We start from the raw sequence: 25,793 nt of genomic DNA, 5'->3' as shown, positions 1-25,793 counted from the left end.
GTCGTGAATACAAAAACAAAATTGATGCCATGTGGTGTGAACTCATACCAAATAATCGCCAACATTTTTTCCCCTCTCTTTTCTTCTACTTGTTGGGGGTGAATTTTGACGGGGAGGGGGGAAACCTACGTGACTGGGTGGTGAAGCAAACAGACACGGGAACCCCTAACACCCATCTGGTACGGGGGGAAAACGCGCCAAACAAAAAGAGCAAAAAAAAAAATCCACAGTCCCCCATATGCCGTCTGCCGGTAATGGAGTTCCATGGAAACAGATGGTAGAAATAGTGGCTACAGTGTCATTGCCGATTCCATCTCTCTCTCTCTCTCTCTCTCTCTCTCTCTCTCTCTCCCTCTCTCTTCCTCCCTCCTCTCCCCTCTATTTCTCCTCCGCTTTCTATATCCCTTCTCTCTCTCTCTCTCTCTATCTCTTAAACGCTCCGTCCCCCTCCTCTTTCACATCTCTCTATTTTTCTCTCCCCCTCTCTCTCATCTTCATATTTTTCTTCTCCTTTCCATCTCTCACACTTTTCTTTAAATCCCTACTAAGTTGCCTCCATCCTCACCCCCTTATTTTCCCTACTAATTGATATGTAATTTCCTCTCTTTTTTTTTACTTCCTCGCCTACGATTTATATATCCTTGTATTTATTTAATCTTTACTCGATCCTCCCATCTCAAGTTTTAAAAAAACATTCCTCTTACCAAAATGTTATTGAACTTTTTCTATCTCTCGCTCTCTCTCTCTTTTTCGTGTATACATTTCATTCTCGTCGTATTTATTTCTGTTACCCATCTGATTAGTTCTAACGACGCGCCATATTTCCTATGCAATTCTTAGACGTTACTGTAAGCTATTGTGAGAGCTTTCCTTACAAATCAAATAAGTGACAAATAAACTACCATATTCGCCATGCAAAGTAAAGATAGACTCCATCATCATGTAATGACTCCAAAATCTGTTCAGGGTTGTGATTTAACGTGATTTAAACACGGACCGTTCACTTTCGATTGAGAAGAGGCCGAGAGAGGTGAAGGAGCGGCATCGGAGCTTATTCTCATTCAAATTCCGTCTCTTCTTCAATTTCATTATCATCTCAAAAGAGTCAGCATTACACACTAACGACCAATAAGATAAGAGATATCATCTGGCGCGCGCGTCCACGGCCCCAAACAATCGCAAATTATTGGCATGGACGGGGGGGCAAGGAAAGACCTGTTACAAGCGCACCACACTGCTCCTCTCAAATTGATGTAATAAATGCTTATTACATGTGTGTATTGTATCTGAAGGAGGGAGAGGCAGAGATAGAAATACAGATGCAGAGAGGGGTAAAGAGAGAGAGAAATGAGGGAAGAGGGAGAATAGAGAGATGACAGAGGGAATGATAGAGAGAGTAAAGAGCAAAGAGAGGAAGAAAGAGGCATCGTCGGCGATCGCATGGCGGGCCTGATAATAACATATCAGATTAGTGCAGCGGTCTTCTACGTACGAAGATGGTTTCTTTTGTTGTTCCAAATGCACGAGTTAATGACGCGAGACTTTGGCCAGCAACACAAGGCGTTGTACCAGACCGATGATTACAAACCGTGTCACATGCTCGTATCAAAATAATGAAGAGAGTAGGAGGAGGAAGACTGAGACAGAAGATAGAGATCGAAAAAGGAGCAGAACAGGAGAGGATGAGAGGGGGAGAGAGAGAGGCGGGGTTGAATGTTGGGAGGAGAGATGCGTCGGCTGAAAATCGATAATTTCAATGAAAGTCACATATTCGAGACGATCGTTTCGCCTCAGATTTTTGGGCCGTGTCTCTTTCTTCAGTATCTCGCTATGTCTCTCTCACTACGTCCTTCCTCTCTATTTTATATATATCCTCTCTCTGTTTGTTTCACGCTCTCTCTCTCTTCACATTCATTCTCCTTCTCTCTCCCTCTCTCTCTCCATCTTCCATCTCTCCGTTTCTTTCTCTCGTCCCCTTTATTTCTAAAAGCCTTCATAATTATTTCTTGTTTCCATTTTTTCTTCGTCAAAGTTCAAACCCGCGTTGCGTGTAGGACGAGGTGGGCGCGCGTGTGTTCGTATGCACGCGGTGCATTCACCGCACGCGCGCTCAATTACGAGGCCCTGAACCACATTGGTGATTTTTCTTGCGTTTCATTACATCTTCAAATAAAAAGTGTGGACCTTCATATCTACTGTTTGTTACTTCCGAGCTGCTCTTCACAGCATTCATTCTGCATCACGTCTCTAGCATGAACCAAAGACGGTGCAGAAGATGCAATATGAAGAAGGAGAAAAGCAACGACTAGATAGCTTTCGATCGACTGATCCACTTGTCGATAAGCTATTGTAAGACATTTCTAACATGGGCGGGAAGAGAATTTTATAAAGTGAGAGCGTCGGGCACGATTCCGAAATATTACATAAGGGGTATCCCTTGTTTGTTGTGTAGTTAAGGTTTTCCAACTAATAATAATGATACTATACTATGTAGCGCATAGATGTATCTATCACAACTTTGTCCCTATGCGATGTAATGGAGAAAAGAATGGTATAGGGTTTCAAAAGGGGATGCCTGGACATACCGGTTGTACAATTCCCGTAAATATGCCACTATGTTTTAAATCACATCCCTGAAAGGTTAAAAGACAATACTAGACTACTCGCTACGAATCAAATCTGTCCCAATGTATACCTTCGATTCAAACATCTCATATCACAAACCCTATCTATACCCATTACCCATCAATAAACAACAGCTCCCTCCAATGTATCTAGCGCATCATTAGAATATAATGCAGATATATTTTCCTTATGCACGAGTCATAAAATCAGTTAGATAGGAGAGGAAAGTCTAACAACTTGTCTCTCTTTTTGGAATCCATTCAATGGGAGATAAAATGGACACCGATAACCCCCAAAAGTGATGGTGACTAAAAACAAAAAACAAACAAACCCTCGGCTATAGATACCCTTCTCTCTGGTATAACCATCAAACGTGACTGCGACAACAAGATGAGAGGAAGAGGGAGAGATAGAGGAGGGACCCTGGCGAAAATTAGTGATTTGAGAGGGTAAACACGAATAAATCAAATACTTGACCGCCGTCGAAGAGTAACCGTGAACCTGTCCGACATGTGTACTTACGTTCACCTGTTACTCGGCAATTACCCGATACAGAAGCTCGGACGGTTCTTCTCATAAATACACATTACCCCCTCTTTTTCATTTATGATCTTTGCCCGTAGATTACACATGTGATTGACAGTTGGATTGCAAGCTCTGCTTTTTCTTCTTCTTTTGGACCACACGGAAGGATACTTATTACACCAAAACTAAAAGAAAATCCTTAGAAAAAAAAAAAAACAACAATTTCCTTGTTTAGTGGTTGAAGAATGATCCGTTGTCGACTCTCAAAACACAAAATGCAAAGGGTTTCATCCAAAATAAAGGGAAAGTAACCAAATAATGAATTCCCTTTTCTCAATCATCCCAATCTAGAATTCTGTTTTGTTTGGCGTTTTTTAGTTTACATTTATTAATGAGAAATTAAATCCCTCTTTTAACGAACTCAGTTGCTTTGATTAAAATCTTTCATAATCCAAAGTTTATTGGTATTTATCTTATTACTTTACTTCTGTAATATTGGTTGAAAACATTTTCTAATTCTTTATCGTCAGAGTCTCTCTTTGTATCATATGGCTGTCGTGATTGAGAGTCACTTGAATAAGTGTTGTCGCCAAAATCTGTCTCCTCCTCTCCTTGTCCATTTTTTTTCTTTCTTTTTTTTGTAACAAATACATATCTTGAATATCAACCAAGGGGCGCTTTCCAAGCTGCCAAACATCCAAGAAGAACAAATAAATTGACCTTTTCACTGCAACATCCATACAGTCGATATAGTCATGTACAATGTGATATATTTTTTGAGCCAATCTGCGTTTTATTTTTTATCAGATTGCAGCAAATGTTGCTAATTAAAGATACCTGATTAATTATCTTCTAAAATCCGTCGCCTTAATGTTGTCTTCAAAGGTCTAGTTTCCCTTACATCATGGACCTACTCTTAGTAGGCCCATGCTTACATCGAAGCTCTTGATGATATACACTTCAGACGGGGTGCCACAGAGGGCCTGTTGACTTGATCATATAAATCTCGTTTAATTTTCATTAGGCTTCAAGTATGATTTATGATACGGTCTTTCGCCATTATCACTTTCGCCTTCGCAACGTGCCAGGCACACCATAAGGATGGTAACTACCCGCTTCAATTAAAATATCATCAAACTCCCCTCAGCAGAAAACCCTTGTTGTGAGCGCTGCCCAGCACCAAACAGATGGCATGGGACTACGATGGCCCTCTCGTGATTTAACGGTCTATCTGGAACGTAAAAGGCCGTGTAACGGAATCGGATAACCACTTGTGAGAATATTATTGATATAAAAACAAAATGACAGAGAGAGAGAGAGAGAGAGAGAGAGAGAAGGAAGGGGAGGACGAGACGCTCACTGATTCTCGGGAATAGACAGATTCCAGCGAGATACTGCGTGCCCGAGCCGAGAGTTGAGGGGGCGATGTACCATTGCTACACCATAAACAAGCACACGCGACTCGGCCAGTACAATAATAAATCTTGAAGCATGCTGTTATGACAACTTCATCAGTGTGCTGGTGTGGAATATTTACACACGTCAATTTTTTTTTTAACGCTGTTCCCATCTTTAAAAAAGGTGTTTATTTCTTCTTTTTGTTTCTTCACGTTCTACGGTCATTAGTCGAAATTTGAGATAGAGCTCAATTTAAGATGTTTACTTCAAGTGAGGGCGTGAAGAAATTTACGACTCTTTGACATATGAACAATGGAAATGAGACAATTATATAGAGCCACTTCAGGATATCTGCCGAACCGTCCGTGATTATTTTTCACCCTGCTCGATATTCCCCTGTTTGGTCGTTACTCTCAATCCAATTAACAATCCAATCAAAATGAATTAGCCTATCACTTGATAATTTAGTGGTTTGTGTGACAACCAAGTTCTCCAGCCCATCGAGAGCTTTTGCCGATGTGAAATTTGGGTTAAAATTGAAAATTCAAAGATAATTTTCTCATAATATTCAACCCGCATTCAAGGATTATCCTTTCTCTATTTCTTTCTTTAAATATTTAGTCTTTCTCGTTTGTCATCTCCTTCTTCGTTTTTCTTCATCCATTCCTAATCGGTAATAACTCCGTCACTGTATATAAGAGCTACTGCACCATGAACCTCTCTTATTTCATGCCTTTTCTATAACGATTCCTGCTGAAAATTCATGATATATATTGGGCAGTGCTAACCACCTTAATCAGCTCTTAAAGGGTGGCGTTACTACTTCGGCTAGAAGGGATTAGACCACCCAGTGAGCCGTCGAGGTCACTGTGACAGGTGGCTATCTCATTAACTCAGCTCTCATTTAACATAAGAAAAAGAGGATCATGGGGGACCGACAGGCACCGATTTGGGAAGTTTTATATATAGAGGGAGCAAGTAGCCACAAGTAGGACAGTGTGCCTTTAAAAGTCTTTGAAATAAGAAACACGAGAAGAAAAGAGAAGAAAGGAAGAAATCCCCTGCTTCCTCTCAAACTCAAAGAACGAAATGTTGTCACGTACAACTCCAGATTATAACCATTTACTGTTCATTTTCTTTTCTTGATAGCGGCTTTTCTAATATGTTACCGCCCTCACGCATATTTGTTCAAAAATTAGCTTAGCGTTGCTCCCCAGCAGGAGGTCTGACCGTAGACAATGATATAACACGAAAGCGTGCAGTGGGAGCAGCGTACTCCAAGGTTGGCCTGTATGCGTGGTCCATGGTCCTGTACCAAGGCATATTTGTTTCCTGACATAATTTTATATTATTCATTTTCTCGCCAGAAAAAAAGGGAGGATGGAGAACGCGACCTATGGAATATATCTATGAATTTGTGTAAAACGTCAATGATACGAGAAAAAACAACTACAGAAAACAAGCTTTTTATGCAAAAATCCACCATCCCATTCCCACTCTGTCTATATATACATATACACACACTCCTCCCTCTCTCTCTCTCTCTCTCTCTCTCGATCTCTCTCGATCTCTTTACTCTTCACTTTTTCTCTTAAACAAACAAAAACGTGATTCTCACGAACTTGAACTTTTGGTCATACCGCCTTAGCTGTATTAACATGCTCTGTAACCACGTATTGATTTAAGTAATCACATGTAAAATCAGTGATAGTGTTGTATTCAATGTCACACGCATATATTGCCCATATCATGTAAGAATAATGAAATTCATGCAAAAATACAATAAAGGGTGTTAGGCGTCACGTTATCTTATCTCATCTTTCCCTGAAAATCCGATCCGATAAAATGTAGATCGCCTTTGTGCTTTCAACTATTATAACAAAGGTATATACGACATCCTTCGTTACTTGATTGTGGAAACACGGTCATCGCTAGTCTCTGAATGAAAACACAAAAATTGATATTTTCAAAATATATATCATATTCATGGCATTATAAGCCAAATCATAATTTTGGTAAAGAGAACAATTAATGGGAATTATTGTTATTTAGTCTAAGTATGCATACAGGCTTTTGGGTGTAATAGTTAGGGCTAGGGTTAGATGCTTGTCAGGGCTAGTTTTTAACAATATTTTACAAGGGTCTGCGTGGCTAAAGACTATCTCCGTGTGTTGGATGGTTTTTCCTCCTGCGTGCGAAAATGGCGTATGAAAATACTTCCGGTATCGCACGGCCGTCTTTTCGAAGTTCATGTGCACTATTCGCAATCGTATACACAAACAAATACAGTCACATGACATAGCAAAGATTGGATTGGAGGGTTTCGTTGATAATAGTCACCTGACCGTTCATTTGTGATCACAGTCATCATCGATGGGATCGGTATTTTGTAATCAAGTTCAAATAGCCTACATGTACGTACGAGCTCTATATGAGTTATATTGACTTTGTCATCTTCCCGTCATCAAATTATATTACTTATATTTTCTTTTTTTATTGTAAAGATGTCACATTAGTATCATCCCTTCTCTCAAACTCTTTCACTATCCCCGGTATGATATATTCTCCCTCTCTCTTTCTCTTTTCCTCTATCCATCTCAGCTTTAAAGTGTAATTTTGTTTTGGAAGTAAACGGAATAAGCAAATTAAAGAAAATACTTACCATGTCCAAATCTGAATACTGTGGCGCCCATTTCGTTCCATTCCTAGAAAATAGAAAATATTATTTTCTACTCACCAATATACACTTCTAGAACAAAATGGCACATATTTGTAATTCTTAAAATATAATGTAAGACAACATTATTTAGAAGTGTTTTCCGATGTTTGCGCAGTTAACTGTTCTACGAATCGGTTTTATTTCCCCTTTCTTCTATACTTTCACGATTTTCCAGATTTTGTTTTGTTTTGTATACATACATTGGAGAAAGGGTGCAGCAACATTTGAGTGGATGCATTTACATGGCTTCCGCGCTCAAATTTTCCCATCGCTACGGGTCTAGAATATAACCACGATGCGAGAGATTAATGTCCGCAGATTAACGTCATGAGTTGACCACTTACTACAGTCATTTTCCGCCTACTTGAATCAACGAAAACAGCGCATGCATTGCAAGAAACCATCGCAAAAGTCATTCTATCTTACAATATAATAGAGCTTGGTGGCAAGGCATCACTTGAGAAAAATCGTGTTTGATTCCCTAAGCCCCATCTCAATAGACTCTACCCCATGGGCACACTTATCAAAATAATATACTATACACAAATAAAAACGTTTCTAACGTACGCCTCTTCAAACCCTCGCATCATGAGATTATTGAAACGGTTTTAGTACTCGGTACACACGAATGGAAGCATCATTACAAGTGCAGAATCGGACAATAACAGGCATTAATGTATATCACTCCAGTCATAAGTGTTTCTCAGGGAGCAGTGGGAGGATGACCCAAGATTCAAGAAAGAATACAAGAGAATCTATCAACGACGTGTGTCCTCAAAAGACACCATTCAAAGCAACGTGTCAAGACATCCTTTCCATGCAATTTTTTGTTGTTTAAAAGGAAATTGACGTATTTCTAGATTGGTCCAACCTTGAAGAGAGATCAGTGATAATTATCTGTACTCTCCAGTTCACTTTCTTACAATCACAAGACGTATCTATCTTCACAACATCTCTAAATGTCCAACCTTCCTTGTAGAACAAAAGAGGAATGCTTTAACTTCTGAGATTTGTTTTTGTGAAGCAGCAAAATAAAGATTCCATTGTCTTGCCTTAACGCTCCTCAGGGTATAACAGGCTTTTTATTTGCACTTAAATTCTTTCTTTCTTGTTTTAATAGTTGTTTTCCTGTACCCGAAATTGTATTTTATCATTTAAATTATTTCACTCTAATTGACGTCATCGTGATCAAAACCCATATCTCTTGAAGAGAAGTTAAAGTTCTAGGCCCCGTCTTATACACAATTGCGATTAATCGCATCTTATCTGCAAAGCGATCGCAACTATGTACATAATAGATAGGAGATTGCGATTGATTCGGATCAATCGCAACTCTTTTTAAGACGGGGCCCAGGTAAAGATAAAAATAAGTTTGACAATTCTTATTCTTTCGAGTTCATATCAGGAAGAAAATCATAGCAACAATGTCCCATATAATACTACTCTTGAAATGTTATAATTTATATAAATGTAAATATGAATGAACTACTTAACCAAATTAGGATGCTTGATTCATTGTATTTGATATGGTTCCAAATCTCATAATGCAAATTAATCATGTTTACCAAGAAATTAGCCATTCGGATAATTTCTATAGTTAGTTTCTTTCACAATGGAATCGCATCATGCATGATTCATCAATGGTTTTAAGTAAATGTCGAAATGAAATTCATAAACAAGCAGACAAACAAAATTAATATCAACCACTTCAACAAAGAAAAATGCTACTTCAAAAGTAAACAAGTTTACTCACGTCAAAATAATTGCTGGAAAATTTATATTTATAAAACATAATGCATTATAGTATTAACACTAACTACATGTATAGAAGTTGGAGAACGTCCTCATAACCCCTCATAACATGTCATTATCTTAGACAAGAGGACATGATCACGCTTATAATGATATGCGAGTATACTACTTGATATAGGTAAATCTAATGCCAGCTCAAGGATTTTAAACAAAAATATTAGTAATCGTTAAACTTCTTCACTAAAAGCATCATGAGTTTTATATTCAAATGATCAAAGATAACACGTAGCACTTACCGATGCTAAATATTTATGTTGTCAACTTCTTCAGAATCGTTAAGCTGCATGCCACTGCGAAGTATCTACAAAGATTATATCGAGTTTAAAAGTGGTGGATGTCATCTTATCTCATACAATGTCATAGACCCTTCCCCATCCTCTCCCAGAAAAAAAAATCGTCAAAAAAGAAAAATCCTCATCTTTATTGTGTGAAAAACCATTAAATGTTTACGTTTCTGCTTGATAGCATAATTATATTGCATAAATGGAGAGAAAGAAAAAAATAGATGGAGGAAAAAATGGGGTGGGAAAATCCTGTGCCTCGACTAATAAAAGAGATCATATGTCATATGCACCACCACGTAACACGAGTGGGAGTCAAGTCAAGACTAAAAAACATAATTTCAAATTCAATAAATTTTTATCGCTTCTCCACAGGGAGTTAACCAGTTTCCTCCGACATCCGATGTGCTATGGAAAGGGACATACCCATTTTGTTACGCCTGGTTTAAGCTAGTCTGCAAGCGCAGACCGTAAACACGATTACTTAAAGCCTCGAGTCTAGCCTAATTTTCTCAGTCTAGGTATATCAGGGGGCAGCTATAGTATGGGGCCTAGGGGGTGTAGTAGACCGTTCAGTTCACGTAGTCTTTGAAGTTCACACACTTTATAACGCGTTATGATTGACAAGGTTTGCACCTGCAAGACTAGGCTCACGCCGAGTTCCCTGTTATCCGTATCCGTGTAAGTGTTTAGGACAGAAAATATGTATATAGCGATAATGGCATTATTCGTTATGAACCCTACACGGCTTTATGCTGTGATATGTCTGTCTCTGGGAAGTTTATGGCGAGTGACGTGTCGCCTTTATGAATGTAATTTGTTTCATTGTCTAATTTGAGCACGTACTAAAGCTTTAAACACTGCGGCTCCGTATAACTTAGAATTGACATGCCTTTCTTTCTTCATTGTCGTGTAATGTTATTGTTGTTAATTGGATACAGATGTGCGATTAATGTCGCTATGAGTATGATAGCCACGCGAATCCATCATATTATTATACTAAACCGATTTGTTTAAAGTTAAAGGAACGATAACGCTTATATGTTTCGAATTGAATGATGTAGCCTAATGTATCCTGGATGAAAACGGAATAAGTTGATGAATTCTTGAAATATGAATATCCGTAGAAATTAATGAACGAATGAATGATTGAAAATAATGATTATATTAATGATTTGTTAAAATGAATAGATGAATTATTGCATGAATGTCCTTGAAGTGATGATTTATGTATGGTTAATGTCATTTTACTTTATTCCATTTTGGTAACTTTCGCGCAAAACAACAATTAATTGAGCACGCACCCCTCCGCCCTGAACAAAAAGCTATGAATGGATGTATAAAAAGATAATCATCCCTGCTAATATCTATTTATTAGCTGTCAATCAGGAACATTCATCTAAATGTGCAGAGCGGCACGTCCGAGCAAGGTTATTTCGGTCATTGACAAAGAAGTCGTGCGAATGACGTCAAGAGGTCAAGGGTCAAAGTACTTGACGACGACGAATGAATGAAATTAGTTACACCCCGTGGGAAACGTGTGTCAGATTTATAACAAAACGTTTATAGCGATCATAGTTCAAGCAATGTTCGCTAAAATTGGCCGAGGTTTATATTTTTTAAAGTATTTTTTTTTTGGAACAGTCTTGAAGACTTTTATACTGGCAATGCTCCTTACAGAAAATAACACAGGCCTATCGTTTGTGTAGTTTCAGAGTTTGCGTTATGCCTTAGCTTTGGACAACTATACTAAACGTCAGATTGAACACAAACATAACATTCAAAACACATAACACAACAAAATAATAAAAATAAACTTTTTTTTTCAGGCGTTTTTAATGACTTGTTAAACACTGTCATGAAATTATACGATTTTCTAAAACACAGTTTCATTAATCAAGGACATACTCCTAACTTGCGTTACAAAAAAAAAAAAAAAAAAAAAAATAAATAAATAAATTTCGGTATAATTTTGTATTTGAAAACATCCCCCTTCCGCTCATACCAATGATTTTGACCCCTCGTTATTACGTTCTATAGGGGCCACCCTGCATACTTCCAAAAATGTTTCACAATGGCCATATAATTACCAAGTATGGATACATGACGATGTAGAGGGAGCCGAATTATTTTTCAAATATTGAAGATTTGTATTTTATATGTGATAATGATTGTGAGGTGATTATTTATATAAAGCAAAGCAATACTTGAAAGTGCCTGTGAGAGAAAGGGTACTTCAAAACATACTATGCTCATTTCGCCCGACGATGCTATAACAAGTGAGTGTTCATTCTAAGTTGTTTTGAAGAGTTTTTAAGACAGACAACAATGAAGTACTCAGCCTGAAAATGACTTTGAGTTCGTCATCGAAAGCGTACGAGTAAACAGTAATGTCTCATGAATGAAATGGATTTCTGAATGGCGGAGCATTGTTATTGCGTTTGTCCCCCCACAAAGATGGTCGCTTTTGTTTCTGTTCTTGTCTCGGCTTCTCTATATTGATCGTACTCTTGATATGACCACGCCCTTTTTCTTCTCCGTGTTCCACATCCTCTCCCCTCCCTCTCTCTCTCTTTATCTTCCCTCCTCCTCCTCTCTCTCTCTGTGCCTGTTTATCCCCACCCTCTCCCCTCCCGTCTGCTTCTCCATCCCTCTCTCTCTCTCTCTCTCTCTCCCCACCTATATCTCCACCCGATCCCCTCCCGCCCGCTTCTCTCCCCCTCTCTTTCTCTCCTCCTCCTCCTCCTTCTCTCTCTCTCTCTCTCTCTCCGCCTTTCTCCATCCGCTTCTTCCTCTCTCGTCCCCATTCCTTATAAACACTTATTTCACATAGTTTCTGTTACATTAACGAGTAATGTGACGATATACTGAAATGGTAGACGCAGCAATGGATCTTCCTCGTGATTGAATTTTGGATGGATATAGCTTAGATGAAATTTATTTCACTTAGAGATTTATAACCCATGCTATTGTATAAATCGTTACTCATTTTATTTTAATTCATTTATCTGTTATTTAATTTTTGAGGGGTGTGGAATATTCCTTTTTTCATAGTCACCACTCCTCTCGTTTCTCTTAATATCTCGCATCTCATCTCATCTCATCCATCGTCTTCTTTCTTTCTCCCTTCTCGTCTCCTTCCTGATACCACCCTCCAGACCACCTCCTCCTCCTCCTCCTCCTCCGACCACTGCCGACTGTTGGAGAATGTGCATCGCCGTATAAGCTAGCCTAGTCCCACATGCTATCATCAGCTGGGGTTTTCTCAGGACAACCTCATCAGCTGCTCCCCTCCGCCTCCCCGTGTCCTCCCCATCCCAGAATGGCTTGCAACCTGTCACATTCGAGTGGCTCGATGGTTGATCAACCCCAATACCCTAATCGTCAATTAATTTGGGATAACAACGTTTTAAGAGCTCCCCAGTGCCCTTACAACGTCTTTTGTCCACATTGGCTTATTCTCCCCGAAATTCTTCTGATATTCATGGCGCTCCATCCGCACTCTATTTGGCCTTCCCCATCCCCATATAGTATAATTATGTTACCTTGGATATCTCTAAATTGAATATCCATCCATCTATTGACATTATTGAAGTTACTCATCCGTGTAGAGCAAATTTCGCATCTAAAAGAAAGAAAACAGAATATTAATAACAATAACTTTGGAAAATTCTCATCTAAAAGAAAGAAAAACAAAATATTAATAACAATAATTTTGAAAGTTCTTATATGTCTCAAGGGGCTACACATTGGTGTTAAAAAATATTCATGTTCTTTCGTCAGCTTACTAGTTGAAAGCACTGATAATAATTCCGATGTGTGCAATGGAGAACAACATACGATAGAGTGGACTTTTAACAATGAGACTTGACTGCGATATTATTGAATATGAACACAGGAAAAAGGAATTATTCGCCCTCTTCATTCTAAAAGGATGATTTGGGAGTAGTGTTAAAATTATCATGAGTATGGTGAAAATTCATTGCAGTATTCTGGTCACCCTTTTTTGTTTTTACATCGTAATTTAATTCTCCATTATTCATCCCCTTCAGCACTCCGTCACTACCCATCACAAAGCACATATCGTTAACCATTGACAAAGAGCTCGAATCTCGCTGCATGTCTTCAGAATGTCCAATGTTTAATTTCTAGGGCAAATTTCAAAAGAAATTCATCACAGCCAGAAGAAAATTACACAAATCGAGATCGATTTTTTAAATATTTATTTGAGAGCAAGAACCGCTGACCACTGTTTTCACCACCCGCTACGCCAAGCTGGTCCGACACCAACCCGCAGACGACGCACGGGCGCTCCGTGTTACGATGACCAGCTGTACGGTTGTGACTCATGACAGATTGACCGACCAAGTTGTCTACGAGTTTGTTCTCCCTTTTCCCTCCTCCGTCTACAAATCTGTTGTATCAGGTTGCCCCATGATGGATGGTATATGTATTTGGAATGTCCGCAGCACTTCAACTGGCGGTTTGGGAGTAAATCGTGCCCTTGGGCCGACCCTGACCGACTTAGAGCCCTTCCCTTAGTCCCATATGCATTAATCTTGAAACCGTCAAGTTCAGGGTTGTGTTCACACTGATGGTGGTGTTCACACTGCTAGTGGTAACAAACATGATATTAGGCAGTCACAGACGGGTTAAATGGGGACTTGCTAGGAAAAAGAACACAGGCTTGTATAAAATCAGAGTATAATGTGGGCAGACGGAGAGCGCCAAGTCTGTTAAAAGAGGCAATGCTATGTACAACGCTACTCGACTTTACGTAAAGAAAGTATGGATGTGACGGTATAGTGAAATAATTGACCATCGACCAAAAACCATTGACAAAATGGTTTACTATACCCGTAAGCTATAGACACGTTGGATGTAGTGTTGATGTCCATCTGTCCACCACGGTACATGTGGCACCAGCTACACTGAATTAATGTGGTTAGAATCCACTCGGAGCTGATTTAATTTGCTTTGAATTGATTTAATGCATTTAAGAATCATTCCGTTTTAACCATATTGTTGTACCCATGCCTTCCACGCGTTCAAAATGCACCTCTGGTCTTCTAACATCTCCCTCTCCCCCTCTCCTCCTCTCCGTTCCTCCTATCCCTTTTCTTACCGTCCTATAGACCCTCTACGTCCTCACTCATGACGAGCAAGCCTCTCGCAATATTCGCTTCCAATTCGCTACTTTTTTTTTTTACAGCCCCCTTCTATGTCACTATAGAATGTGATCGTCTCCGAATACGCGCGTATACGCGCGCCCCCATCGGGAACGCAATCGCCGCTGTGTTGTCCCTCGGGAATCCCGGCCAAACACCGTGGCGCGCACCCCACCAGTCACGAGCCACGCGCCGGAATACTCGTTACTTGTTCTTGATCAAACTCATCAAATCCTTGATCACACATGACCTTAACTTTAAGCGAAGGTCTGTGGCTGACCTGTTCACTGCACGTCGCATCAGAGGACACACACGAATAAAGAAAACAAGTTTTTCTTTGACTGGCCATCGAGTGGACATCATTAAGCCAATTAGGAACCCAAATCACGCCAATCAGAACTTTCTTTATTACCTCTTTTGGCCATCTCGACATTTATCCTTTTCGTCAAAGCCCGCCTGCCATACTTCGATCGCGGTACAAGAGTCTTGGCATGGAAGACCGATGCTCTTTTCGCGTGTGAAATGGGGAGATTATGCCGAAGTACATAAATAATTCATTTTAATCATCATTGTTATAATGGACAAGAACCGTTGACGTTAGCTCGGCAATAAATAAAGAGCGAAAGTGAAACAAAGAGAGAGAAAGAGAGAGAGAGAGAGAGAGAGATAGCGAGCGAGAAAGAGAGAGGAATGAGAAACACCTTCGATTTGATCTAGGGGTTGTTATTATCATTCAAAGAACAACATTAACAAAATCAATGCAGCAATAATTATAGTGGCGCCATCGATCTTGTGAAGCTGTTCCGAGGGGACAGAAATACACAATAGGAGGGTTGCCGATATTTGAAGTTATCCCTTACACTAAAAAACGAACGAAACAAGAGGAAGTTTAGCCTCTTAAAACCTTCAACAGAAATATGTCACTATAGAAAGGCTTCAAATCATCATCATTATTATCATCATCGTCACCGTCATCGTCACCGTCGTCATCATTATCATCATCAGAATCATCAGAATCATCATCATCTTTATCATCATCAACATCATGGTTTAATCAAGTCGTTTTTTTCCTTTGACTCAGGTCTCCCGATGCCACCTCAGGTGACCCTCTGCCCGTCCTCACTGCCCGGCGTAGTCCTGGGCGTCTTCTCAACAGACTGGATCAAGGAAGGTACGGAGATGGGACCCTACTCGGGCCGGATCGTCAGGCCGCAGGAGATCCCAACAGACAGGGACAACAGATTCATGTGGGAGGTAAGGATTCCAGTTTAGACCGACCTCACTGGTTGGTATAGTTGGTCCAGGACCCTGTTCCACAAAACTGTTATCAATAGGCCCTAACCTAAAGCAGTTGCTGATACAAGCTACTGAAATCGTACCATTTAATAGACTATGAGAACATTTTTGATATAGAGTTGCGACAGTTGTGTTATTGATAACCAATTTTATGATACAGGGTCCTAAACTGGAGATGATCCAATCATTTGACTAGTGGTGGATCTAGAGGCAGTTCCTATATTGTTGGACCACATCTGCTTAGTGCACGTACACGTTGTAGCGGACACTCGTCTATTATTTTTCATTTTTACTGTATCTATGACTACTACAATCAACTCTGATGCTGATCTCAGCTCTAAGATCCTCAAGTTTCTTTTAATAAATGTGTACTCTTTTGAGCATTGTCGTACCTTATCCATTAATGTGAAAGCATCTAGATACTGCTTATAGAAAGCAGATCTCGAAAAAGCGTGGTAATTTTAGCAAACTTTTATGACCAAGAAACAAATTGAAATATCTTTAAATACGCCCATATTTGATTGAAAGTTGTTACTTCCGAATCAATTTTTGCCAAGTTTTAAACCCTTCTAATCATAACGATCGCCGATGAACTAATGATATGGAATAACATTGTCAAGACTTGAAAACATCTTTGACTATTGTTTTGTTTGAACCCTCCCCCCTCAGGTTTTCGATGATGAAGGAAGATTGATCCATTTCGTCGACGCGTCCGAAGAATCTACGCAGACGTGGATGTCGCACGTGAATTGCGCGCGAAACGACCAGGAACAAAACCTGGAAGTCTTCCAAATGGGCTCCGAAATCTACTACCGTGCAACCAAGGTGAGAAAGGAATATCGGCACGTATGGGTAGTTCGTTAGTAATTTGTTCTGCCGATATTTTTTCTGGCGACTTTTACTCCGGTAGCAATCAATAGATTAAGGCTTGGAAGACTATTATATTTGGTAACAGGAACGAAAAAGAATAGAAAATTATACAGACGTGAAAAAGGAAGGAGGAGGGGAATAAGCAGAGGAGTGGAAAATTTAAAATCTAAAAGATAGATAACTCGATGATGTAGAACAGTTATTGATACCACGGGTCAAGGATATGAGAACATAATTATGTTTATATCACCCAGGAACCAATCTTTGGATGTGTGTTTGTTGACAAAATACAGCAGCTTGTCAAAAATCTAGAATGGAACTATGTCAGTGCAACCTCAAAATGGAATATCCTTTATTCAGTTCCAATCGTTTTCAATTCCCTTTACTCTGCGCTTTCATGATCCTCATTATTATTTAATTGCCAATTCTCTTTTTGCTTCCAACTGTTCTCCTTTTTTTCTTTCTATAGACCATCCCTCCAGATCAGGAGCTGTTGGTCTACTATGGGTCATCATTTGACCTCTTTTTAGGGATCCCCTGTGGCCCCGTTATTCAGGAGCAGCGAACAAAGATCTCAACAGGTACCATTGGGCACAATGTCAAAGGAAAGGGGGTATTAATGATGATCGATGGCGTGGTAGAGGGGTGTAAAAAGGGAGGGTAGAGGTGTGAACTTCCCACTGGGAGGGGTGCATTTCGAGGTGACACGAATGGGTAAATGAAGAGATTGAGAGGATAAGGAGAGGGGGGTGAGAAGAGACAGCTATATAGAGCACGATAGGAAGGATGAGAGAGAGAGAGAGAGAGAGAGATACACATTTTCATTGTCTAGTGCATGAAACTTTTCGCAAGGCTGTGTCGATTTCTTATCATCGTGATGATTCCAAAACATCACCATAATCTGCTACATGATCAGCCTCTCCCAATGGCTTCAAGATAGTTTCTTCAAGAATGCAATCGCATGATCAGAACTAAACTTTATCTTTAAGTAGCTGATACAATCAATTCTCATCAAAATGACATGAAAATCTCATTCACTGCTCTCTCTCTCTCTCTCTCTCTCTCTCTCTCTTTCTCTCCCCCTCTCTCTCTCTCTCTCTCTCTCTCTAATTAACGCTCTCCAGAATTGCAGTGAGTTATTTGCTTTTAATGATTAATGATGTATCATAAGTGAATGGGCTCATACCACAGATGTCACATGAAAACACGTAATTAATCAATTTTTCGTTGAGTCATCGATGCGATTTATTCATGAGTTTATTTGAATATATATATATAAACCAGCTTGAAAGCTGAGGAGTTTTCCTTTTTAATACAATAATAATTGAAAACATTCCCAAAATCGTGCACATTGTCTCACATCATTGCCTTCGTGTATATGGTTGTTTTGGTAGCCCATGTCTGGAAAATCAAAAGCAGAACGATTAAAAAACAGAAATGATTAAAGAATAGAAATGTTAATGCGGATTGAATGCTTATGTCTACTAAGGATAGAAGCTGTCACCAAATTAATTTAGCAGGCTTATATCAAATTGAATGTTTTGTTCTAATGTAATCGGGGGGGGGGGGGGGGTTGTTAATTACGTGGTTTCAGGAGCAACGAAGTCAAAACGATAAAGTTTTTTTTCACGATGATATCGGGATGCATGGAACTCAATTCCTCTCCATTAACAGTGTAAATTTGATAATCTACGGTGTGGAAATTAACCCAAAACTCACAAAAAATGAGTTTTAAAAATGTAAATAGGGACCAGAGATATATAATTTATTCTCTCTGATTTGATAAGTAATTTACGAGTACGTAAGGAGGAAATTGCAAAAGGTTATAACTTTGAGTGGGATATCTACCAATTTATCAACTAAAATCAAATAAATGTGCCAAATGTTTATTGGGCTTCTACGGACTGAAGATTGGATTATATTACAAAATCGTAGAATTCTTGCAGAATCCAAAATTGAAACTATCTCGCTCAACAGTTTGTTTTCTATTTTTTCCGATTCTGAATTGCATTGACATGGCGCTGGCAACATGGGAAGGGGCGTACCAGGTGGATGAAATAATGAGGCCACTTATTGGTGGGAGGCGTCCCTATTACTTTCTCATTAAGTTTAGTTCATTCCCCCTTTCTTTCCTTCACTCCCATCCCCTCTCTCTTTCTCTTCCCTTTCCCCAAATTTTCAAAGTTCGACGGGGGTGGGGCATGTTCCCCCTCTAGCTATGCCTCTTTTAATTGATATTTTCCATCTCTTTCATTGGTTTTCCCCAATTACAGAAGACACTGTGAGTGATCTGCAGACCCCGCCCACTCCTCAAAGTAGGCTTCACTGTGTCGTTTGTAGGCGTGGCTTCAACTCCCGTAGCAACCTTCGCTCGCACATGCGCATTCATACGTTAGAGAAACCTTTCATCTGCAAGTTCTGTCATCGCCGCTTCAGCCAGTCTTCCACGTTAAGAAATCATACACGTCTACATACAGGTGAGTCAATACTTTATATAATTATCCAAAATTTATACAAAAGAAAGAAAACAAAAACAAATGATGGTGTCAATTGAGATTAATTTACTGTTTATCGAACAAACTAGGTTGCATAACAATGCGCCTCCCTGCCTCATCTTGGCTTCTCTTTGTTTTGATCTTGATTTTTAAAGGAATAATATCTTTTGTAATCTGATTTATTAACTATACATGTTTTAAGTGTCATGTCTCATCTTGTAAATATATAAGTTATATTTAGAATAGCTGTTTTTATTGATTTCAACAACTTTCGTTTTGGTTATTATAGTGCCATTGATTTAGTTTTACCAAGGCGAAGAAATGCACATCCCTAACGGAAATCAGGGGGTGGGGTGAAAAGAAGGGGATTTTTTTTTCTCTGAACGTAGTTATTGTAGAAGGAGGCATTAGCCGAGAATTCATTGGCCGGATCAACGTACTCTCTACCTCTCGAATGCCCCGAAACTCCTGGGGCGAATTTTGCCGATGTACCGTCGGTAATTTATGATTGCGAGGGTGGATAATGGCGAGAAAATCACTCGTTTATGACTATTTAAAAAGCCCCTTGAGCCGGATTGCTGGTATAGAGCATGGGGGATACGGCAGATCGCGATCAGTAGGGGTTTGTTCCTCTTTCTCTCTCTCTCTCTCTCTCTCTCTTTTCACTTTCGTCTTCATCTTCCCTCTCCTCTCCCTCTCTCGCCTCTACATCTCAGTCTGAGTGAAAAAAAAGCAGACAGCTGCGAGTTGAAGTAAGGGGCTTTCCACCGGAGAGCGGATGAACGCCAGCCCGGTGCTGGCCGCCCAGCCCTCTAGCACCACTCCCAGCGCTTCCATTTCCCCATCGTTTTTCTTTAGCAGGTGTCATATTATCAACACGTTCCAGGTTTTAGAACTTCTTTAGTGACTGGATCTCACCCTAAAATCACTAATTAATTTGTCCTTTGCTCTCGGCAACCTCCAGAATTGACCTACTCCGACTTCTTAGTCTGTCCATCATTATTATCAAAGGTCATAGAATAAAACACACACATTAAAGGATAAGAGCGATATGCATGAGGGCTATGGGTATTCGAATTAATTTAAGCATGAAAAATTGCAATAATTTGGTGTTGATGTTGCTCGTGGCAATGTTGAATTGGGTTTACATGTTAGTCATTGATAATGAAAGTAAAATATCAGGAGAACGAATGACCGCTCGCCTGCCTAGTTTAAAACGCATTCTCTTGTGTTACTTGGGCAAACTCCGTGATGAAACTGACACAGCCAAAGCGATCATCGAATGAACCAATCAGCGACTGAGATATGAGTACAGACTACAGGGTAACGAAAAAGCCAAACTCTGATACGCTGAAAGTTTTTTGATTGGTCATTCCTCTCTCTCCTTCACTCTCTTCAACCACAATGCATTGTAATGATTGATTTGTCGATCGTTCTTCAGCATTTCTTCTGTCACTCTCTCTGTCTTCGTCCATCCATCACATGCCCCCCCCCCCTCCGCCGCTCTCTACATCCCTCTATCTCCTGTCTTCTCTCTCTCTCTCTCTCTCTCTCTCCACCTCTCTCTCTCTCTCTCTACGTCTCTCTATGTCACTCTCTCTTTCTCTCTACGTCTGTCGCTCTGTCTCTTTCTCTCCCTCCCTCCCTCATTCGCTTCCTTCCTTCTCCACTCCTCTCTCCCTGTCACTCTCTTTCATTTATTATTTCCCGTTCTCTCTGAGTCTATGAAAGCAGTGAAAGTATAGGTGTGTAATATTATTGTTAAACAGAGATAGGTATATACATGTAGAATATAGAAAGTTGTAAAACCATCTAGTAAAGACACACACCTGTTATAGAACAGAAACAGTCTCTTAGTAACATCAAGAACACGAATAGTGCAAGAACTAAAGAAAACGAGGGAGACAATAACGAATAAGAACAAGACGTGAATTTCACCAAAGAAAAGAAAAAGACGAGAAAAAAAAAAGAGAAAAGACAAGAAAAAAAGACGAACAAACGTCCTCTTCATTAGCTGGTTGCCAACCCCCGTAATCCATGGAAAGGACACGGGTTTTCTTACGGCACGCGACGTCGTAACCCCGGGGCTTTTCGGCGGTAGCCGCTCACGACGGTCCGCTGGCCTTAGGTACACCCGGCTTAATGAGCCGTGGGGGATGTTCCACACAAAAAGAGGAAAATTATTACTTGGGCAATTTGTGTGGCCCTCCCCTCCTTTCATGAAGATAGGAGGTCAAGAGTTCCCCCCTTCTATGAAATTATAATTGATTCTGTTCCCGTTAATACGGACTATTGTCGGCTGCTTGTAGCCGGTTGGTCGGCGGTCAAAAAAGACTTGTATTTAACCATCTTTGACTGAAAAATATCTCATAATAGAAGAGAATGATATCCCAGTGTCTAAGACAGCATAACAGATGTCTTCTTTCTGTTTCATAATTGTTCTTTTTTTCCTGATAAGTGGGATGATGTTATGATATGTGGTGTCGTGTGTCCAAGCTGTGACCATTGAGGAGTATAATAATTATTTAACATAGTCTTTCATTGTAGCCAGTTTTAATCCTCGATTTCATACCGACCTATTCGTTAATGATTTTCTTTAAGTCCTCCGTCTGTCTACAAAAATTCTTGCTGTCTATATCTCTTATCCTACCCTTTTTTGTGTGGTTTATTTACAAAAAAAGTTTGGTAGTTTCAGCGAGCTTCCCTCTCGGCCTTCTCCATATTTCTCATTTTCTGTTTATCTTTATATACTCCACCCCCTCTTATCTCTCTCTGTATTTATATCAATCTCTCTATATTTCTCAATGTCTGTTTATCACTCCCATCTTTTTCAGTATGTTGCTCTTCATTAAAAATGGACAAGTTTATTATGTATATCTATATCTCTATGCACCTCTCCGCCTTAGCACCTCTCTGTCTCTCCCTCTCTTTCTCTTATTCACTTTCTCCCATTGTTCTTTTGCATGTTACCCATTCTCTCTCTCTCTCTCTCTCTCTCTTTCTCATTTCTTGTTCCTCTTTGTCTGTTCGTTTTTCTCTTTCTCTATATATTCCAAGGCTCTATTTTTCACCTTTCTCTCTTCTATTTCTCAATAAGACGTTTATCTATGTCTTCGTCTTCTGGGTTCTCGAAATGTCAGATGCATTTTGCATAGCAACTGGGGAGAGAGAGAGGGGTTGCAATAATTATCATGAAACCTAGATAGACAACTCGAAGATAAAGGAATATCACTTTCTCTTGTCGGCCTTCATGAGGAACTAATGAACATTTAACGAGGTTTTGAAAAGCCGCTTCACATAGATAAAGTTGCACGCCGAGCGGGAGCTCGGTCCAGTTTAAGGGGCATGCGTCGGCCTGGCAGCGGTCCGAGCTGCCGCCCAGAAACAATACCGCACGCTCCCCTGGTGGATTCGACCTTGTCAAGATGGCTGGACATCGAAGCAAAACGGAACAGAAAATACAAGAAAGAAAGAATGGCACGTATTAAATCCGTACACAACGATTAGGCATTTTCTTGTTGGAAGTGTCGAGGGGATATTGTTGCTCAAATGCACCGACGCGGACGGCCTGCTTTCCACCACTGACCGACTCCAGCACGAACCTGTTGCATACAGCCCACTGTTTCCACACCCTTGTTTTATCCCATGAAGGTTGCATGAAATGACCTGCCATTTTTTCCTTTCTTTCTTTCCATTCATTTTTGTTCTTATTACTTCCCTCTATTCTCAATTATGCGATGACGCCCATGACGTTGACATTCAATCGTTAATGTCTCTAATGATTGATTTTTGTCGTAGAATTGGACGAAAGTGTTATTATTTACAGTGATTCTTTCCTGCGTCATTATTTTCTGTATTTATTTCTTACTGTCATTATTACTCTCTCCATGCAAAAGTCACCTTTTTTGTTGGTGTTAATGTGATTCGCCCAATGGCGTAGCGCGTCTCCCAACATAAAGAGGGGGGGGGGGTGGGAGACGGTCCTATCAATTAACTTTTCCCCTTTGCCTACCCTCTCCCCCTACCCATCCCCTCTCTCTCTCTCTCTCTCTCTCTCTCTCTTTCTCTCTTTCTTTGCCTTTTGATAGAGAGAGAGAGAGGGGGGGGGGCAAATTATGCGTGGTAGCTACACCGTTGTTTTCTACCACCTTCTTCTTCTGCTTGTTCCTCTGCCTCTTCCCTCTTCAGCCGCCTCTCATATCAGAACCTTCACCAATAATAACGATGCATCTACCTTTACTATTACTGCTAAAGCCTCGGTCACAAATGCCATTACGAACTGCTACGAACGCCTTACGAACGATTTTCAGACAATAGAAATTCGGGAAGACAATGGAAAAAAGGGAGATTCGTACGAAATTATCGTTCGAACGAACCTTTGTGACCGTAGCATTAATCAATTCAATAAACATGACAAAGTCTCTCTTTTTCGTAAGGGAACAAGTAATAAAACTTGATAAAATTCTCGAATATTACATTTTAAATAGAGCACGTAACTTTAATCGCCTGAGCGTATAATGTTGTACAATCTCAGAAATAGTGTATGGAAAATAACCACAATGGAAAGAATGGATTTGAACACTCCTGTATTCCAAGGCGTCTATCGTAAAAAAGAAATACAGAAATGATAGAAAATATCGCTTTTTGTTACGGTTTTTCCCTCAACGGTGGGTCCGAATGGATGAAAAGAACTCTCTGAAAGAGTGGTCAAGCATTGGCCACACCGTCCAACGCCTCCATCAGACCAATTACCTCATCTGGGACACGTGAGGGGTAAGAGAGGGGGTCTCTATCGTACCCCTATCCATTGCGATGAGTAACGGATGGGTTACCTCCGATAATACCCCCTATTCTCCTCTTAACAATGGCCGCACCCTGCGGCCAACGGGTCGTAGGGATGACCACCGAAAGGGAATAATACAAAAATTGCAGAGAAGGAAATATTACGTTTGCATAAAGAGAAAAAGTTGGGAAGAAAAGAAAGAGAGAAAGAGATATTGTTTTGATTGCAACCAGCGATAATCACAATTGACAAAACACTGGCATTTGCCCTTTTCTGTCTTTTCACGACTGACTTTTTTTTGGTGAAAGGAAAATGGAATTTTGAGAGGGTTTGATTTAAAAGCGCACGACCTGTGGGTTGTATGTAGATCGTGTACGAAACGCACACTGAGTGAACGAACAAAACGAATCTGGGACAACTAGGGCATAGCGCTAGCGGGCCGTATCATACCAGTTTGTCCTCCGCATAATCAGGGACATGCGCGGGGAGGAGTGACATGGTTTTCGCTTTTCTGGGCAACATTGACTCAACAACTTATGACAGATTGACGGGTTGACTCGCGAGAAATGTATCCCCCTGAAATCGGAGAAGACGATCCAAGAATGGAAACAAGAAATGAGAAAAAACGGTGGATGTTTCTTTATTTTCATCTGTTCCCCCGCGAAAACACGCCACAAGCTCTTCCGACTTCGTTAGTTTTTCCTTTTAATTTCCTTCTTCTGAGCCGTGTAATGCTGCCCCTCCGTGCCGCACGTCCCCCAGTAGTTGACATATTACAAGATTAACTCTTGTTCTACTTAGGAAACAAAAAAAAATTGTAGGTCAAGGAGCCACTTACCAGATTTTGCTTCGAATTCAATTAGCCTAGCTAGCTCGAAACCGCAATTGTGAATCCATCATTATGAAAGTGCAGATAAATAGATCACCAGACTGAATACGAATCAGATTTCCCTTCGCTTGTTCAAACATTGGGGAGGATAACACTAGACTTGTACCGCTTCTCTGTTTTCTTTTCTTCTCAAGTTTAGTTGTTTCACTCCTTTAAATTTGGCCATTTTCGTAATGTAATCAAATTTAATGGATACGTCTTTGTGAAGTGCCTCGTTCGATTAAAAGAAAGTTCACCTTTTTGAGTCAGAATGCAAAAATTGAATACAATACGTGTTCTGATATGGGACAAGCAAGAGGCCTGATGTTTGCCCGACCTTGCCCCAAATCGCATTCTGACTATTGACATACAACATGAATAGCTTGCCACTAATAGGTAAACGGTATACATTTACATTTTAAAAGTAGTGTAAAAGAGTGAAAAGAGTATTAAGACCACAAATGAAAGTCATTGAACCAAATCCGTTTTTCCGATAGATCCGAAATTTTGTATCCTTAAAAAAATATTGAATTTTATCGTCCAGATATCATCGGCCCTTTATTTAATTGTTCTTTTTCTTGATTTTCTTTTATTTCTCTTTGCAGGTGAGAAGCCCTATCGATGTAACGTTTGTCACAGCGCATACTCGCAGCTCGCTGGTCTCCGAGCCCACCAAAAGAGCGCACGTCATCGACCTCCCAACTCGAGTTCGACCATCACGACCCTGCCCGTGGCCATCCAGCGGCCCCCACTCCAACCCGTACCCCACACCGTGCCCGCCTACAAGCCCGCCGAGCCCGGCAAGGTTTGATGAGCTTTTGCCGTCCAGGATGCGTTTCATGTGACGCCCGTGATGCCCGTTGTAAACATACAGCATCATCAAATGACGTAACTCTGCGTCAGATGCGACGGTTCCCATGTCATGGAAGAATGATGAAGCAAATCCGTTAACG

At 40.2% G+C, this 25,793-nt stretch overlaps 1 protein-coding gene across 1 annotated transcript in view; it reads left to right on the top strand.

Annotated features, from left to right (window-relative positions):
- The window catches only part of LOC585274 (PR domain zinc finger protein 12-like), a 26,899-nt gene extending 1,248 nt beyond the window's left edge, over positions 1 to 25,651 (top strand). The window contains exons 2-6 of the mRNA XM_011662297.2: positions 15,610 to 15,782; positions 16,494 to 16,649; positions 17,164 to 17,275; positions 18,968 to 19,171; positions 25,446 to 25,651. Coding sequence (XP_011660599.2) covers positions 15,610 to 15,782; positions 16,494 to 16,649; positions 17,164 to 17,275; positions 18,968 to 19,171; positions 25,446 to 25,651 — 851 coding nt within the window. The remainder of the gene's footprint in view (positions 1 to 15,609; positions 15,783 to 16,493; positions 16,650 to 17,163; positions 17,276 to 18,967; positions 19,172 to 25,445) is intronic.
- Positions 25,652 to 25,793: the final 142 nt, after the last annotated feature.

This window comes from Strongylocentrotus purpuratus, unplaced genomic scaffold, assembly GCF_000002235.5.
Source record: "Strongylocentrotus purpuratus isolate Spur 01 unplaced genomic scaffold, Spur_5.0 spur5_scaffold_4, whole genome shotgun sequence".
Lineage (NCBI taxonomy): Eukaryota > Metazoa > Echinodermata > Echinoidea > Camarodonta > Strongylocentrotidae > Strongylocentrotus > Strongylocentrotus purpuratus.
This window is presented reverse-complemented; position numbering and strand designations above follow the sequence as displayed.